This window comes from Simochromis diagramma, unplaced genomic scaffold (genome assembly GCF_900408965.1).
Source record: "Simochromis diagramma unplaced genomic scaffold, fSimDia1.1 OVJJ01000773.1, whole genome shotgun sequence".
Lineage (NCBI taxonomy): Eukaryota > Metazoa > Chordata > Actinopteri > Cichliformes > Cichlidae > Simochromis > Simochromis diagramma.
In genome coordinates, this window is record NW_024386807.1 from 708,690 (window position 1) to 726,006 (window position 17,317).

Sequence of the window (17,317 nt, forward strand, 5' to 3'; positions counted from 1 at the left end):
CCCCTGTTGCTTGTCATGTGTTTTTTTGGTGTATTAAGAGTTTTTTCATGTGCAGAGGTGTTTTTTTCTGTTCTCAGACTGATCTCTAGTGATGTGCGGATCGATCCTGAAATATCGATTCCTCCGATACCAATCATTTAAGTTCTAGAATCGATTCTCACATTAAAATATCGATATTTTAGTAATTTAGGGTAAATTTGTAGTTTATCATTAACAGGAACACAGTGGAAAGAACCTATTTCATTCGGACTGTCTACATTGGAAGGAACTACTTCCTCTTCCGCCTTTCATAGACATTTGCGAAATGTATAAATGTGTCGCAGCCCCTTGGTGTGCGCACTCACAACAATGGCTGAGCGTAAATGGAGTCATGTATTTTACATCCACAAACATAGTTTGTGATACATGTGGCAAGAAAGTGAGATGTTGTGGCAACACCACAAATTTGTCAAACACAGAGTAAATCATATCACAGAATATGACGAGCTTATGTTGAGGCGAACTGAAGAGGAGGAGAAGGACAGGTGCTGCTGGGGCGAGACAGACGTCTCTCACGGAGTCCTTTAGTGCTGCAGGCAGGCAAGGTGTTCAAATGGCACACAACTTCAGGTTTTTTATTTCTATATGATGAACTTTGCATTATTAAGTGAACAAGAACAAGTAATCTGATGTCCTGTAATCATTATGATGCTATAATTTGAGATACAATAACTAAAATAAGTTTTTGTACAAAGTATCGGTATCGGATCAGTATCATCGATACCACCCTGAATATTACTTGGTATCGGATCAGAAAAGAAATCAGTGGTATCGCACATCACTACCGATCTCCCTGTTGGAGCTCAGTCTGGGGGGAGTTATTTTTTCTCCTTATCTTTCCTCATGTGGTGCATTTTCCATTGTTATACCTCTCTGACCTGTCTTCCCCATGTGATGTTTTGTGTCATGTATGTATGGTCGGAGGGTAAGATGGCGCCGCCATTGCGTGCAATAGGTCGGCAGCCTTATGAAATTATGGCTAATTATGAAATTTCCCCTTGCGGGACTAATAAAGGTATCTTATCTTATCTTTATCAACCCTAAGCTTTTAAAACAGCTGCAGACAGTCTGAAAGTAATCTGATTACATTCGATTATGATTTCACACATTGAGATTCAGCCAGTACACTTTTAAAAGGTACAGTTTGAATTTTAATGTCTGAACGTTAAATGTCCTCTGGAAACCACCTGACTCAGTCTCAGGGGGTCTGACCAACACCTCCACCACCCTCATCACCTGCCTGTTGCACACTTTTCAGGGGTGTTTTGTCCAGTCAGGTTAAACTCAATGAATGTCACGGTTTGACGTCTTCATGGACACTTTGCTCTTTGTTTACCTGTTGCCATGCTGACCTGTGCTATCACAGCTCCACTGATGATGGCTTTTGTGGTTGTAGCTCAGGAAGTAGAGCAGGTCATCAACTAATTAGGAGGTTGGTGTGTTGATCTTTGATTGCTCAAGTCTGCATGCCAAATATCTTTGGGCAAGATCCTAACCCCGGGTTTCTCTGCGATGGATGCATCACAGTGTCACTGTTACATAGAGAACACGTAAGCATAGAAAAAGAGCTTGAGGTTGAATAAGTTGAATAAAGCTTCTTACACTATATAAGAACCACTTCCATTTCCAAATTAGTTTAGCTCAGGTGAGCAGTCAGAGTGGATCAAATGGATCTTTTTTTGCCCTGTAGTAAAAACTTTATCTTACCCAGCAGTGCTGGTGTACAAAGCTGGCAGCTTTCTTCCTGAGTGCCAGCTAATCAATATTCTTATATTAAATTTATATTGATGAGGAAGAGCTTCCCACACAGGAGCTCATTCCTGAAGCCTGATAGTCAAAACTCAGGAGCAGATTAACATCTTTATTAATGATGGTTCAATACAACAATAATGAGAGTGTTATTAATTATTGATCATTATCACTGTCTGCTGTTCTGATCTGATCAATTACATGAGATCAATCAATAATCACCAGTTAATTTACTCTAGATATCTTCATTGGTCTGTATCTTAAAAACACCTGATTGGTCAACAGTCAGTCCCCTTTTGATTGGTCCTGATGGTGTGATGTGGCAGCGTCTTGTTGGTCAGAGCGCATTGAGGCCACTTTCTTCTGCTTCCTTGAGCTCCTTTAAAGCCACGCACTCCTGCTGTGAGGCGCTGCGTCTGCCAGACCTTTACAAAGACAGACATGTGATTACTCATCTTTAATTATCAGGTGATCGATCAGTCTATGAGAGAGCAACAGTAGGATGTTAGCATCGCAGCTAATTAACCTAACACAGCTAGTGATGCTAACACAGCCACTGAAGCTAATTTAGGTACCAGAACTGGAATGTACTTTTTCACACAAGTTCGCGTTAATAATGGAGTAAATGGAGAGAGATGGTCCTTTGGGTTTGAAAACTCATCAGATTGACCTCTATCATTGCGTCCCTAACCTAACCTGTTCCACAGGGCTCAGTATTGGGTCCATTATTGTTTTCTTTTTACACGCTTCCTTTAGCTGGCATCATTCAATCTTTTAGTGAAATTATTTCATTTCTATCCCGATGACATTCAGCTGCATATGTCCTTTAAGCCTCATCAGCTGGGTAGGCTGTCCAATCTAGTCTAGTGCTTAACCCAGGCTTCTGATTGGCTTTCTAGCATCTACTGTTTCTTTCATTTAAGGAACATTCTGAAGACTAAAGGGGGCGGAGCCTTTAAGTCTGTGGAACAGTCTACCACCACAACTACGTTTGGTTGACAATGTGGATTCTTTTAAAAAGCAATTAAAACTTTTCTGTTTAAACAGGCCTTCTGTTGATCAATGCTTGTTTTGTTTTTTTAAGCTTACATTCTTATCCACGTGTCACCTTTTGTATTGTCTGTGTCAGGGGCCACAACTGGCCCCCGCCTTAATATGAAAATTTAATGTTAGTGCGGCCCACGAGTTTGATATGTAAGACACTTTACAGTGTTGTGTGTGGAGCTGAACGAACCTACCAATCACGGTGGGATATGGATCTCGGGGGCGGGACATCGGCGGGACTTGATGCAAGCAGAGAAACATTTCTCATTGAGTGAAAGTTACAACAGCGTTGCCCTGGACTGTTTTCTTTTCTGTGCCTGGCTGACTGCCTGGTTTCGGCACACGTGGACATTCTCCCCAGCGTGCTGCGTTCACAACACTTCAAAAAAGTTGTTTTTCAAGTTGCTGCCCGGCGGGACATTGTACATATATATATTTAAAGTAAGCTGCGCCATAAAAGAAAAGTAAGGATGCAGCCTAATTTACTCTGCAGTCACATAGCGACGCGGTAACCCGGACTAATTATAGGGTCGCACCGTAATGTGTGGGTCGATGTTTTTTATTTACATCACTCTGTTTACATTGCCTCACACATGAACATTACATATATTGCAATATAATGTAAAAGTAGTCAAAACAAAAAACATCAACAACACCCCTCCCTGAGCCTGGTTCTGCCGGAGGTTTCTTCCTGTTAAAAGGGAGTTTTTCCTTCCCACTGTTGCCAAAGTGCTTGCTCATAGGGGGTCATATGATTGTTGGGCTTTTCTCTGTATCTATGAAGCGCCTTGAGGCGACTTATGTTCTGATTTGGCGCTATATAAATAAAATTGAATTGAATTGAACAACAGCTGATTTGTTATGTGTCACAGTGTCATTTCTGCTTCTTTCTCCTGTAACAACAGGATAACAGTCCATGAGCAGCCTTTTTTGCGCTCGCTATCATGTAGTTGCCCTCTGTGTCTCCCTTTGTGTAACTGTGTTTATATTGTGATGTTAGTTCTGGTGCCCTGCACTCCGTGTTTTCCTCACCCCGTCATGTGCTGCTCCTTGTTCTCTCTCCCCCTCCAGGTTGCCTCTGTGTACGTCCCGTGTTGTGTTGAAGGTTTGTGTCTGGTGTCAGCACCTTCAGTTTGTGTCTTTCCCGTCCTGTCACGTGTAATTATCCTCAGCTGTGATCCCCGTGTGCTTCCACTTCCCTCATCACCTTCTGTGTATTGATGTCAAAGCCTCCCTCTCTTCCGTGTCGCATCATCCCATGTGTGTGATTCTCCCTGTGTCTCCTTGTGCACATTATAATTCGTTTTTCCCAGTTTAGTTTTGTATTGTTTGTATGATCTGTTTCCCGCCATAAAAGCTGTGCTTTTGAGTTTAAGTTCCATTCCTGTGAGTTTGCGTTTAGGTCCATTCCTGCCTGCCACACAGCCCAAACATGACAGAAAGGTTGGTGATGAGCACCAACAATTTCAGGAAAAGTGGGAAATGCAATATTTCTTTGAGTACAGGGGCACCCCGACGTGTCTTATTTGCACAGAGAAAGTTGCGCTGCACAAGGAATACAGTTTGAAATGTCATCACACAACTAGACATGCTGAGGTGGATGCAAAATACCAGGGAGATGAGAGAGCGAACCGGGTTGCCAGTCTTAAAACAGATCTACTGAGGCAGCAAGATTTCTTCAAGAAAGCAACCAAAGAGAATAATGCAGCAGTCGGAGCCACGTGGTTAGTGAGATGATTGCTAAAGCAGGGAAGCCATTCACAGAAGGTGCATTTGTCTAAAAGTGCATATTGCAGGCTGCAAATATAGTCTGTCTGGAAAAGAAAGGTCAGCTTAGCAACATCAGCCTTTCTGCCAACACCGCAGCAGATCGCATTTCTGACCTGTGATTTCTGACCAACCGTGTGAGAAAGCCAAATGTTTCAGTGTATACTCAGTCGCTCTTGATGAGACCACAGACACCACCAACACTGCCCAGCTCCCAATGTATGTTCGTGGTGTTGATGACAGCTTTGAAGTGATGGAGGAGCTGCTCACAGTAATTCCAATGCATGGCCAGACCACCGCTCAGCAGATATTTACAAGCTGTGTGATGCCATCGAGATTTGCCATGGAAGAGGTTTGTTGGAATAACAACAGATGGAGCGCCATCAATGACAGGGAGGAAACATGGACTGGTGGCACTTCAAATAAAACTGGAAGAGTTAAAACTGTTGTGAAATGCATCAACCAAATCAGATCCAGGGGCTTACAGCACCAAAGGTTCTGTGCTTTTTTAGAGGAAATGGAGTCAGAATATGGGGATGTGCTCGACTTCACTGAGGTACGTTGGCTCAGCAGGGGAAATGTATTAAAGAGACTTTTTGAGTTGAGAGCAGAAGTGAAGCCTTCATGGAGACGGATGGAGTTGGTGTTCCTGTGCTAACTGATCCCAAATGGCTCATGGACTTAGCTTTTCTTGTTGATATGACACAAGAGCTTAATGTACTGAACAAGACGTTACAAGGCCAGGGGCAACTTGTCAGTGCTGCCTATGACAACGTGCGAGCATTCTCCACAAACCTGCGCTCTGGAAAGCTCAGCTCTCTCAGACAAACCTTTGCCATTTCCCAGCATGCAAGGCACTCGTGGATGCAGGCACACCATTCAGTGCTGACAAGTATGTTGATGTCATTTTGAGGCTACAGGAGGAATTTGATCACAGATTTGCTGACTTCAAGACAAACAGAGCCACATTTCACATTTTTGCGGACCCCTTCTCCTTTGATGTGCAAGATGCCTCTTCTGTTCTTCAAATGGAGCTCATTGAGCTGCAGTGCAACTCTGAACTCAAAGCGAAGTTCAGGGAGGTGAGTGGAAAAGCAGCTTGGGCAACCTTTGAAAGGATTGAGCCCTAGTTTCCCTCGACTTTCCCGAATGTTCAAGCAGACCATGTGCCTTTTTGGGAGCACATACTTGTGCGAAAAGCTCTTCTCCACCTTGGACTTCAGTAAGTCCAAGTACAAGTCCAGAACTACTGATGATCATCTTCAAGACATACTGAAGGTCTCAGCTGCTTCTTCCCTCGGGCCAAATCTGGCTCGGCTATGCAAAGCGCTGCCAGGTCTCTAGCAGCGAGGAGTAGGCAAGAGAAGCCAGAAGAGCAGTTCATGTTCTCCATGTTCCATTCATACAAAATACAACGATTAGTGACATAAATGGTTTTAATTACTTTTTTCTTGATGTTGGCCCTGGCTTGGCTAAAGAAACTTTAAAAACTGGACACCCTCCTAAAACTATTAATGTAGCAAACTCAATGTTAATGAGGGGTGTAGATGAAGAGCAAATTATTGATATAGTTACATCTTTTAACTCCAAGAAATCGACTGTGGTGGTATTAATATGGACTTAATTAAAGATATTATTGGATGTATTGTGAAACCATTTACCTACATTTGTAATCTGTCATTACAAAGTGGCTTATTCCCTGATAAGATGAAAATTGCAAAGGTAGCATATAATATATAAAGCTGGAGATAAACATCTTCTCACAAACTATCAGCCCATCTCTTTACTGCAGTTCTCTAAGATACTGGAAAAAATATTTTACAATAGATTATATGACTTTATCAAAAAAACAATGCACTATATGAACAGCAGTATGGATTCAGACCCAAAAGGACCACAACACGTGCCTTAATGGAGTTTATACATACAGTAACAATTGCTATTGGAAACAAAGAATATGCTGTCAGAATTTTTTAGATTTAAAAAAAGCATTTGATACCGTTGATCACAATCTTTAACTTAAACTATGTACATGTGGGGTCAGTGGGGGGGCATTATCATGGGTTACCTTAAAAACCGTAAACAATTTACCCAAATAAATGCCATAAAGTCAAAATTGTGTGCGGGGTTCCACAAGGATCCGTTTGGGGGCCGCTGCTATTCATATTGTACATTAAAATTTAAACTTTTTCAAACTATGCAAAATTGCAGAATATTTTTAAGGTTATCTGCTATAAAAATCCAGGCCAGGAAAATCTGCTTCATGTTTTTCTGTTTTATTCTCAGTTACTTTGACACAAAGGCCTCTGCTGTGATGCTCACGCCTCTGATGAAGTCACACATGTATCAGTGCTCATAAATGATCAGAATATTAATATTTCTGACTGTCTGAGGCAAAACTGAATCGAATCAAATGGATTGTAGAAATCAGTGATGGTACCCAGCCCCAGTGAGCAGCCTAGGCCTGACAGAGTGGATGTAGCTGTGGGTAATAAGAGAAGATGAAAAGAACGATTGATAACTTTTTTGTTAAGGCCTGATCCGCCTGAAGTTCACAGCCAGCTCTGACACAGAGCCATCAATCTTTGAACGCTGAAAAAGCAGCAGTGTGTCCAGAAACACATTATATGCTGCGATGAATGCCCAAGTGTCCCCTCCCCCCGCTGCCTTTCAGCGGCAGGCAGCAGCAAACAGGTCGTCAGAGGAGCCGATGTGATCATTAAGAGAGCCAAAGCACTTTAAGCACAAGCACTTTTTAACTTATCTTTCTGGTAGAAATGTGCTCCAAATAAAGAACTTTGTGTTGACAAGATTGTTAGTGAATCATTTATAAATCAGTATTGTCTGTATGGACAGCAATTCCCCCAATAAAGTGCACATGTAAAACTGCGGTGTAAAGAGATGCGGTTTAAAAATTTGGGTGCGCCTAACTTTTGTGCCGGTGCGCCTAAGAAAAAAGTTAGGCGCACCAGTGCAACTGTGGCAAGCCCTGATTCTGCAAAAGAGAGTAATAGGGATGATAAATAAAACTACTGCAAGAGAACCATCAAATCCACTTTTTGTCAAATTAGATATTCTCAAATTTAAAGATTTGGTCGCCCTCAGAACTGCACAGTGTACAAAGCAGCAAATAAGTCTTTGCCCCACAATGAGACCAAATACTCCTGACCTGAAGGACAAATGTAAAATATCACAGTATTACAGTCAGAGGAGTTAGTGTGTGCAACACCTGCACAGGTGAGATCAAGAAAAGTACATAAAACTCACACGCCTGTTTAAAAAGAACAAATGCATGAATATAGGAAATCTTCCTGTCAGTGACTGAGTCGTCTCATTGTGTCCTCATTTTTATAGGTCATTGTCAGAGTACTCCAGGATGAAGTGTTCATTCAGGTGTTTGTCACATATATGTGAAATACGCTCAGAGATTAAGTTAAACACAGGGTGCTTAGTTGATGTAAACATGTAGTTTGTTGTTGTTTTTGTTTACGTGCTGAAAATTGTTTTATTTGTGTATGTTCATGTGTTACACTTATACATAGTGAAACATGTATGGATCCATTAATGTTAATTATGGATTTGAAAGCAATGAAATTTGAAATAGGGGGTGGGAACAGGAAAAGTGTAAACTTCATCCTGCTGCTTTTATGTGCAGACATAGATATATACATGAAAACTTGATTTGTTTTTTCTCTTGTTATTTCACTTATATTTGCATGTCTGAAATAATAACTGTGTTCAGGAGAAGGTTAAAGAACTGTTAATACAAACATTTGAATGTGAACAGCAGATATAGAAGACTGAAGAATCGGTCATGGTTCCTGTGACTCAGTGTTTGAGTTTGGTGGGTTTGTGATTTATTTTGGGTTTATGAAGGGATTTAAGTTCTAGTTCTGTCACCTTTAAGTACATTTCTATGTTTCTAGCTCTGTTCTGTGGTTAATCTTAGCTCCCTTCTGTTAGATTGAAATTGTTAAATGTTGCCATTGTTGCACTTGCATGTGTAAACCGTGCCTTAAACTGCATGGTTAGATATTCTTCTGTTCGTCCGACACATCTATGATGCTGGAGGAGGTAATCAGCTGTAGCTGTTTAACTACAAGCACATTCTGAGGGATGGTCACTCCCAGCTATTTAGGGGCTCGCCTATGCTTGTATATGGTGAACCATTAAAATTAAGCCATATACGGGTGTGGGGAGATGGCCTTTGGATAACCAGGAAATGTGGTTAACAGTTGTGAGCATATATTGTGTGGCAGGAAGACACACACACAGAATACAGACACTGATGTTGTTCAGATATGCCTGCTCAGGAATGTCACATGTAGTTGTAAAATGCATACTCATTAGCGTAACCAATAAAAGCAGCCTGCAGAGGGAAGCTAGTTGAAGTAGTTCGGAGGCAGCTACTTCCCTTGCGGCAAGTGCAACAAAGAGCGCTGTGCGATCTCGTTCTTGAGTGAGTGTCTGTTTATCCAGCAGTTTCAGGAATATATCCCTGACACTTTCTGTGATCCCTGAATGTGGCTCTGGTAAAGCTAGCAGATAGCCGGTAGCTTACCACCTGGCCTCCACGTCCTCGATGGTGTCAGGCAGCGGCACGTTGAGCGTCTCTGGCAGGAAGCAGGCGAAGCAGCTGGCGAGCACGGCCGAGCCACCGTACACCAAGCTAGGCAGAGCAGGGAGTACCTGGGAAATGTCGTCCCATCAGTAAAATGTTTGCCTGTATTGATGACCTCGATCATATTCAAAGGACAGTTAGATTAGTGACATTACTTCATCTAGGATGAGGACGGCGGGCGCTGCCATGCTGCCAATTCTTGCCATGGTGGAGACGAAGCCCATTCCCGTCTGCCTGAAAGCACAGGCACACATCACATGATCTAAATGTTTTTACGTATGACATAAAACAGACATGCAAACAGGAAATGACATGATGTAGCAAGGAAACAAATCATTTAGCTTATCAGAGTAAGAAGAATTCTGATAAGCTTCTTATGTTTGGCATTATGCTAACAGAGGAGAGTCGTCTTCACACACTGAGGTGAATTATGGAGGTCCACGCGGTTCTGAGCCTCACCCTCTGCAGGGTTTGTTCACCTGTGTAAGCTAATGTTAGCTCTGCTCCATGCTAATCCCAAAAGCTAACCAGCATTAGACTCATAAACACACGTTAGCTGTTGGTAATTACAGCTCAGTGCACTCATCTTTAACGTGCTGATGTTTATTTTTAACCAATCACCACGTTACGCAGATAGTGTGAAAACGTTTATATAAAGTTTGTGATTGAACAGGCTGCAACACTTACGCCGTGTTCTCATTATTAAAGCAACTCTACCCTCCACCACAGAAAAAACAACAACAAACTAAACAGCAAACAAACAAACATGTAACTTCATAAAAACTGATACCACATTCATTTAAAAACCAAAAGAGAATTACACATTTTCATGCTTAGTACTCTGCCGTTCAAGCCCAACAACAGAAACACATTTTTGTCTGATTCCTGCACTGAAAAAACAAACTTTATACACAGTTTAGACTGTGTCATTTTCACTGTGCTTTAGAGATAATGGTAATAATAACTCACTTAAGTTTCATAATGTGGACTATGGAAACAGTGTGATGGTAACAGCCAGCAGGTTAATAATTTGTATTGCCCTTGTTTGTAACATAACTTTGAATTATTATTCAAAATGTCAAAGTTCCACACAGTAAGAAAAATAAGGAAGCATAGGTCAGCATTAAATAATAATAAAACAACAGTGCTCTCCCCCCGTCAGCTGGTAATTTAGTTTATAGAGTGCAAGGCAACATGTCTGAAGGTTCTCAGCCATCAGGTCATCGCAGTCTGAGGAGCTCGGAAAGAAAAGCGTCTGGACTTCTTTAAGTTGCTTGAAGATCTTTCAACTGAGAAGCTTCTTCAGTTCTCAGATGAAATGTTGGAGAATCCCAGTTTGTAAGGCCCGTGGGAGTGTCCCCTAAGATGGTCCTGGACCCACTATTGATCAGCGTGCGGCCCTTCAGTCTTTATACTGCGGCTCCGTGGTTTGGGAAAATAAATTATAAGTATTTATCTGAAGTGTATTTTATTTGTGTTCGTTCTTTTTTTAACTTGTAGTTCTAAATTGGAAGATTATTGTGATCTTGAAATATAAAAATAAAATGATATTTTATTATTTTTCATTGCTCAAAATTAGAGTCACACTCGCAGAAGCTGGTATATCTGCCGAAACGCCGTGCATTTATCGAGGTAGCCCAAGTATGGAGAAATGTAAGAAAAGAAAAATATCGGAAGAAAATAGAACATTTAATGATGCCTGGGCAGATTCATTTGCATTTACTTCTGACGAGAACGGCCTACCAGTATGTTCAGAGGTTCAGGAGTAGAAGTCCCATTGAAAAGTGCTATAGAAATGCAATCCATCATCATCATCATTATTATTATTATTATTATTATTATTATTATTATTATTATTATATCACGGCAGACCCAACGATGTTTACATGAACATGCTTTACAGCTTCTCTTTATTGGCCACTTTTCACACGCGGTTGCTGTGCGCATGCAGCTGGTCTTATTTCCAGCACACAGTCCGACACATAACACAACAGCAGAGAGAGCACCGACTTTAAGGCAGGTGTGACCACCTCTCTTGCAGCAGCACTGCAGACCACGCCCCACCATACACATTAACCAGGCAAAATAAATATTTATGCAGGTATTTTGCAAATATTTATTATTCATTTTTTAGAAGCATAGTGCTTTTTTCCAATTATTTTTAAAATTCAGGTCAAAGCCCAAAGAGGATACAAGGATGACGGCTCAGTCTTTGTTTGCTACATGGATAATTTAAGTTCATCTTTTTAATTAATTTAAAAGAGACCTTCCCCTGGATGTTTATCTTTTTTGTTATAATTTTTTAAGAGTTCAAAATGTGTTCATTACATAAATAAAATTTTATTTTCTTTGTAGCACTTCATGGATTTCATAAGCAACACACTATAGTTGTTTAGCATAACGGTAAAAAACAATGTGTGCAGTGTTATCTTTGTTTTAGATGTCAAAAAGTATTTGCGGCTCCCAGTTTTCTTTACCGTGTAAACCGGGTCCAAAAGGCTCTTTGGGTCTTAAAGCTTGCTGACCCCCGAGTCAAGGTGTGAAAAAGGGTTTCAGGTGAAACCGTTGTGAGACCCTGCCTCATCCTATCAGTGAATTATTGAGATGAGTCACATGACCCTGGCCTAGCTGCGATGTTTAGTATTCAGACCAGTGGTTATGAAGTCATCGGAACAGGAATATTACTCAAACTCATTAATCAGTTGTTTCAGCAATTTGATCCTGTAGATATGTGTTTTTTGTTAGGTAAATTAACATTATTTAATATTAAATATGAGCCATTGGTTTTATTTAATCACCTGATAACAGTTGGGTACAGCTCACCGGTGTACAGGTAAACGGTGGTGAAGGAGGCTGAGGTGAAAGCTTTACCCAGGCAGGCCAGCGTGGTCCTCAGAGTCTGCATGTCTGTGGGGTTAGAAACGGGATTGGGAATAGGACCAGGATCAGAATTCAAGGCAGGGTCAGGATTTTGTTCAGGTTCACGATAGGACATAGGGTCAGAATTTGGATTAGGATTAAAGACCTAGATCAGTGCCAGAATCAAAGATTTGGATAGGAATTAGAATTAGTATTGAAATTAGAATTGGGATCATGGTCCACATTAGGATCGGGGTCAAAATCAAGACCCAGACTTCAATAGAGATTGGGACTTAGATCAGGATAAAGATCAGAATCCAAAATTAGACTCTGGGTCGGAGTCAGGTTCATATTCAGGATCAGAAATAGGATCTGGATTAGAATCAGTTTCAGACCAGGATCAGAATCTGAACTGAAATCAGAGTCAGCATTAGGATTGTGACTGGGATCCTAATTAAGATCAGGGTCATGATCAAATCCAGGACAGGGAATAGGAATGGATTGGGGTTATGTTCATATCAGGGTCGAATCACGATTCCAATTCAGATTGGGTCGTTGTCAGAATCCAGGACCATGATTTGAATTAGGATTCTTTTAAAAAATTCAAATTGGAATTAGAATCGGGATCTAAATTAGAATCAGGAACAGGGCAGTATCACAGTCGGGATTAAGATTACAGTTCAGATTGCATCAGGATCAGATTCTGGATCAGGATCAGGGTTGAATCAGAATCAGATTTGGGATCACAATCCTAAATCAGTGTTATGATAAATTTGGGGATATGGAATAGGATCTAAATCAAGATTGTGATCAGAATACGGATTGGGATCAGTTTCCGAATTAGAATCAGGGCCAGGGTCTCAAATAGATTCAGAATGGGGATCAGGATTAGGATGTACCTGTGGGGACAAAGATGTTGGCAAAGATGATGGCGGCAGAGAAGAAGAGACAAACTGCCTGAGAGACCCGCCTCCCCAGGTAACTGAGTATTCCCAATGCAAACAGTTTGGCGGGAATATCTACAGCTCCAAAGATGATCTGCATCAGGTAAATACTCACCTGCAACAACAAACAACCAATAGGAAGGAAGCACAGTAGATCCAACCAATAGGATGGGAGAAGAAGTTTAAACAGGTGTACTGAAACTTCAGCAGGTAAGTAGGAAGACAGGTATCGGGTTGCTCACCCCAAACTTCTGGAGGTCCATCGCCAGGCCATAGTATGCAAAACTAGTAGAGAACCTGCACAGAGGTGAGTACACAGGTGTACAGGTGGATACAGGAGCTTCATTTTATTTAATAAAAAAAACATAAAACAGATAGAAGAAGCAGGTAAACAGAAGAGCAGGTAAATGGGTAAACAGGTAAGCAGGTGAGACAGCTGAGCATATGAGCAGGTGTATGTCTGACCAGACGGCCATCAGACAAATGGAGATGCGTCTCATCCCCGGGGTCCTCAGCAGGTCGAACACCGTGAATGTTGAACGAGCCGACTCAATCTCTTTGTTCATGTGAGAGTGGAGCACCTGCAGTCACATGGTACAGAGCTCAGCATCTGATTGGAGAAATCACACTTTTACACAGGTGGCCAGGTTACCTCAACAGTGATCTTATCGATCATCTCTGATTTCCCGTTGATCCGAGCAACTCGGTGAAGACTCTTCAATGCGTCCTCAGAGCGCTGGTTCAAAACAAGCCATCGAGCTGACTCTGAGTACCACCTGACCAATCAGAGCACAGAGAGAACTACCTGACCAATCGGAGAGCAGAGAGAAACACCTGACCAATCACTGTCCTTTTTTAAAGTCTGACTGACCAGCTGTAGGCGAAGAACAGGAAGTTAGGTGCACAGACAACCATCTGCAGCTTCCTCCAGTCTCTCAGCCAATATGCAAGCCCGGCCAGGACCATTTGACCAAAGGTGAAGAAGAAGGAACTGAGTGTGCCGACTACTGTCCTCGTCTTGGTTGTGATCCACTCAACCTCTGAGGAGACACTCAGTTAGGAAGACAGACAAGTGCCCAGGTGGACAGGTAAATAGGGAACCAGGTAGACGGGTACTTAGGGAAACTCCGTTGATGATGACCCCAGACACCGCCATCCCACTCAGAAACCTGAAGATGCAGTAGGTGGAGTATGTGGGGGAAAGGGCGGAGCTACAGCCAAGCACAGCAAGTTGCAGGTATGACCAAATCAGAACGGACCGCCTCCCAAACCTGAGAGATAGACAGAAGGGATCTGATTGCACTGCTAACCTGAGACAATGAACAGGTATACACAGGTAACTCTCACCTGTCAGATAAGCTGCCGTAGACTATGGCTCCCGTTAAAACTCCACCCATATAAATGGTTTGAATCATTTGTTTGAGAGGACGGAGGGAGCAGACCAGACTCCACTGTGACACACACAGGTGAGAGATTGATAGGTAAGAGACAGGTGACCTCATTAACATATCTGTGGCAATGCGCGCTAATAGGCTCGCCGTGTGCCTGCCGCTACCTCGGAGACGGTGGTGGTGAGAAAGTCTGATTGCTCAAAGGTCCATCCGTCAATGCAGTCTTCGGTCTCTAGGTGGCTAACATTAGTGGAACTGTTAGCAGCTAACAGCTGCCACTGAGGATTCGCATACCTGGACAACAGGTGCAACAGGAAATGATGTGACGGTCAGGTTAATTATTTAAACAACTGAGGAGAAGGAAGAAAACCTTACCTCCTGCAGCGGGCCAGTCTATTTCCTGAAGAATCAGGAGGGATAAACATTTTCAGCAGCTGCTTCTCATCCACCTGAAACAACCAATCACATTCATCCATCCAGATTTATTGATTTAAGGAAGTAAAATTGAGAAAACTAAAGAAATGGGATCATAGTGCCTGCACTAAAATGCCCAGACAGGTAGACAGTCAGGCTGACAGGTCACCTGGTGAAGGTGCGACAGGTTGCTCAAGCTGTGATTGGCTGGTATGCTGCAGTAGTGAGTGGGGACTCCAGAGACAAAGTTGTTTAGCAGGTTCTGACTCGCCATCAGCAAACCAGGTAAACTGATCAGGGTCACATGGATCCACTGGTACCTGCCAAACCCACCAACCTTGCCATAACAACAGGAAACACATTAACCCTAACCCTACACACCTGTATGACACACCTGGACAGTGAAGTTATTTCTTGTATAGGAGGAATTTAAGTGTCTCACCTCATCCAGCAGCTCAGCGAATCCCATCTCAGCAACAACAACAAATAGCAGCAGGTATCTTCAGGTGCTTCCAGGTGTTCTCAGGATCTGAACTTTTGTTCCATCAGAACAAACCTGACAAGAAACCAAACAGCAGACCTGAGCAGGTGTTTGGGTCAAAGGTCAAAGAGTGAAAAACATGAAAACAACTGCTCCGAGTTTCTTCTCGAGTCTAAAATTGTGAAATATTTGCATGGAGTCTGGTAAGAGCTCTTAAAGGATTACAGTCTGCAGCTGAGGAGAATGCAGAGGCAGAAAGAGGATTTACTCAGAGTACTTACAGAGGCTGCCGGACGGCCCGCTGACGGAGGGGCGACTGACGGAGCAGGCAGAAGACAGACTGAGAGGAAATGAGTGACTGGACATTAATCAGTGACTTTAGGACACTGTCTATTTTCCTAACTTTGTGTTTGTGTTAATGTTTGTGAGACACTGGCGACACCGTCAAAGTCACCACCAACATCACCACCAACCAAACAGCCACCTTCAGCAGGGAGGAAACGATCACACTGTAGCACTCCATCAGAGAACTAATGCGGTCTGTGCTCTGACAGCGACCCGAGTATTTTAATAAAGAACAGGAAGACTGGAGCAGAAGATCAGGAACAGGAACATAATCATGTATCAGTAATAATAAGTTTGTATCTCAACGTCTCGAGAAAGAAAAACTGGATAGAACACAAAAATTAGACAACAATTAGAAGGATTAGACATTTAGATTTTCAAAATAAAATACTTTATTGTGGCTATCTTAGTCATACTGTTGTGATTTCAAAATAAAAGTCCATAACAGTTCATCAGGAAGTGTTCAAAACATCTGAAAACTGTGGAAACTTGTCCCCCCCCCCCCCCGTGGAGTCATCTGTTTTCGTGTCCTCGCTCCTCACTGAGCTTCTCGCTGGAATTTGTCCAGCAGTTTTTGTAAACAATCATCTCAGCAGGTTTCCGAATGGTGGCGGCAGCAACTCATGAACACGCTGTGACACGTGTGTCAGTGTCCCAATCAGGGCACAGCAGAGCAGGCGACTTTGCAGTGTTTATGAAGCTGCAGAAAGACTGACACAGGTCAGCGGTCACAGCGTGAGATGTTTCTTCAGTCACACAAAAACTCTTGAAACTCTTACTGCTACAACTACACGTTTCTTTTCCAGCTATTTATTAATGAGTGACTTATGTATATATATATATATATATATGTGTGTGTATATATTGTACTATTCTTAGTTAGCGTATTGTCTGTCTCTTTAATGTTGGTTTATAATGGAGCACTGTAACAAAAAGATAATTTCCCCCAGGGATCAATAAAGTATTCTGATTCTGAAAAGCCTTAAAATGAAACTGTCAGTTTGCCACACCAGACTCCATTTAAAAACTGTCTGATTTTAGATTTTATTCAAGCTCAAACTGCTCCTTCCTGTCAGTCTTAGTTCACATTCAGGCTCTGATCAAACAGACCAGACTCCATTTAAATCTGTCTGATTTTAGACTTTGAATTGAAAATAAGCTGAATTGTTCAGTTCATGTTTGGCTGTTTCTTTCTGTGACAAAGTTTCTCTTTGGAAATACAAAATGTCTGAAACATGAAACTGTTTCTACAGAGTTTCTACTGATCAACAAATCAACCAACCAATCATAAATCAGTCTGTGAGCTACGGGACAAAAGAAATGTTTAGTGAACATCCCAGTCTGTGTATAGGTCATTAGTGAATCTGCCTTGTTCACGATGACTCGACGTTGTTCCCGTCACGCTTCGCCGTCTCTCAGTTGATCATTACCGACCTCTGTAATCACCCATCACACTCAGTCTGAGTAACCCTCAGAGGTCAAACATACGTGTTCAGGTTGGTTTCCAGCAAGGAGCCCTGCTTTGACACCATCACAGGTTTAACTGTGGCACGGCCTTTAAAGGAGTGTGCATAGTGCCATCCTGTGGCAGTACAAAACATGACGTCACCTGGTTGGCGCTAACTAACGACTGAACCAATAATGGAGAGGTAAATAAGAACTG

The 17,317-nt window shown here is 42.1% G+C and overlaps 1 protein-coding gene across 1 annotated transcript; it reads right to left on the reverse strand.

The window, feature by feature from the left end:
• Positions 1-1,438: 1,438 nt before the first annotated feature.
• On the reverse strand, positions 1,439-16,457 carry oatx (organic anion transporter X). Its single transcript, XM_040027135.1, has 16 exons — positions 15,591-16,457; positions 15,271-15,384; positions 14,998-15,165; positions 14,790-14,863; positions 14,579-14,708; positions 14,371-14,474; positions 14,140-14,294; positions 13,895-14,063; positions 13,676-13,799; positions 13,489-13,604; positions 13,266-13,320; positions 12,979-13,138; positions 12,019-12,127; positions 9,376-9,454; positions 9,161-9,288; positions 1,439-2,213 (listed from the first exon to the last, which is right to left on the reverse strand). The coding sequence occupies exons 2-16, from the start codon at positions 15,295-15,297 to the stop codon at positions 2,126-2,128; spliced, it is 1,686 nt and encodes a 561-aa protein (XP_039883069.1). The 5' UTR covers positions 15,298-15,384; positions 15,591-16,457; the 3' UTR covers positions 1,439-2,125.
• Positions 16,458-17,317: the final 860 nt, after the last annotated feature.

What these genes read in the sequence shown, in the direction of transcription:
- oatx (XM_040027135.1), bottom strand. Translation starts at nt 15,297, where the DNA reads ATGGGATTCGCTGAGCTGCTGGATGAG. An exon ending in TCACCACCACCGTCTCCGAG is followed by an intron (nt 14,475 to 14,578) that starts GTAGCGGCAGGC and finishes TGTGTGTCACAG; the next exon opens with TGGAGTCTGGTCTGCTCCCT. An exon ending in TCGATAAGATCACTGTTGAG is followed by an intron (nt 13,605 to 13,675) that starts GTAACCTGGCCA and finishes ATGTGACTGCAG; the next exon opens with GTGCTCCACTCTCACATGAA.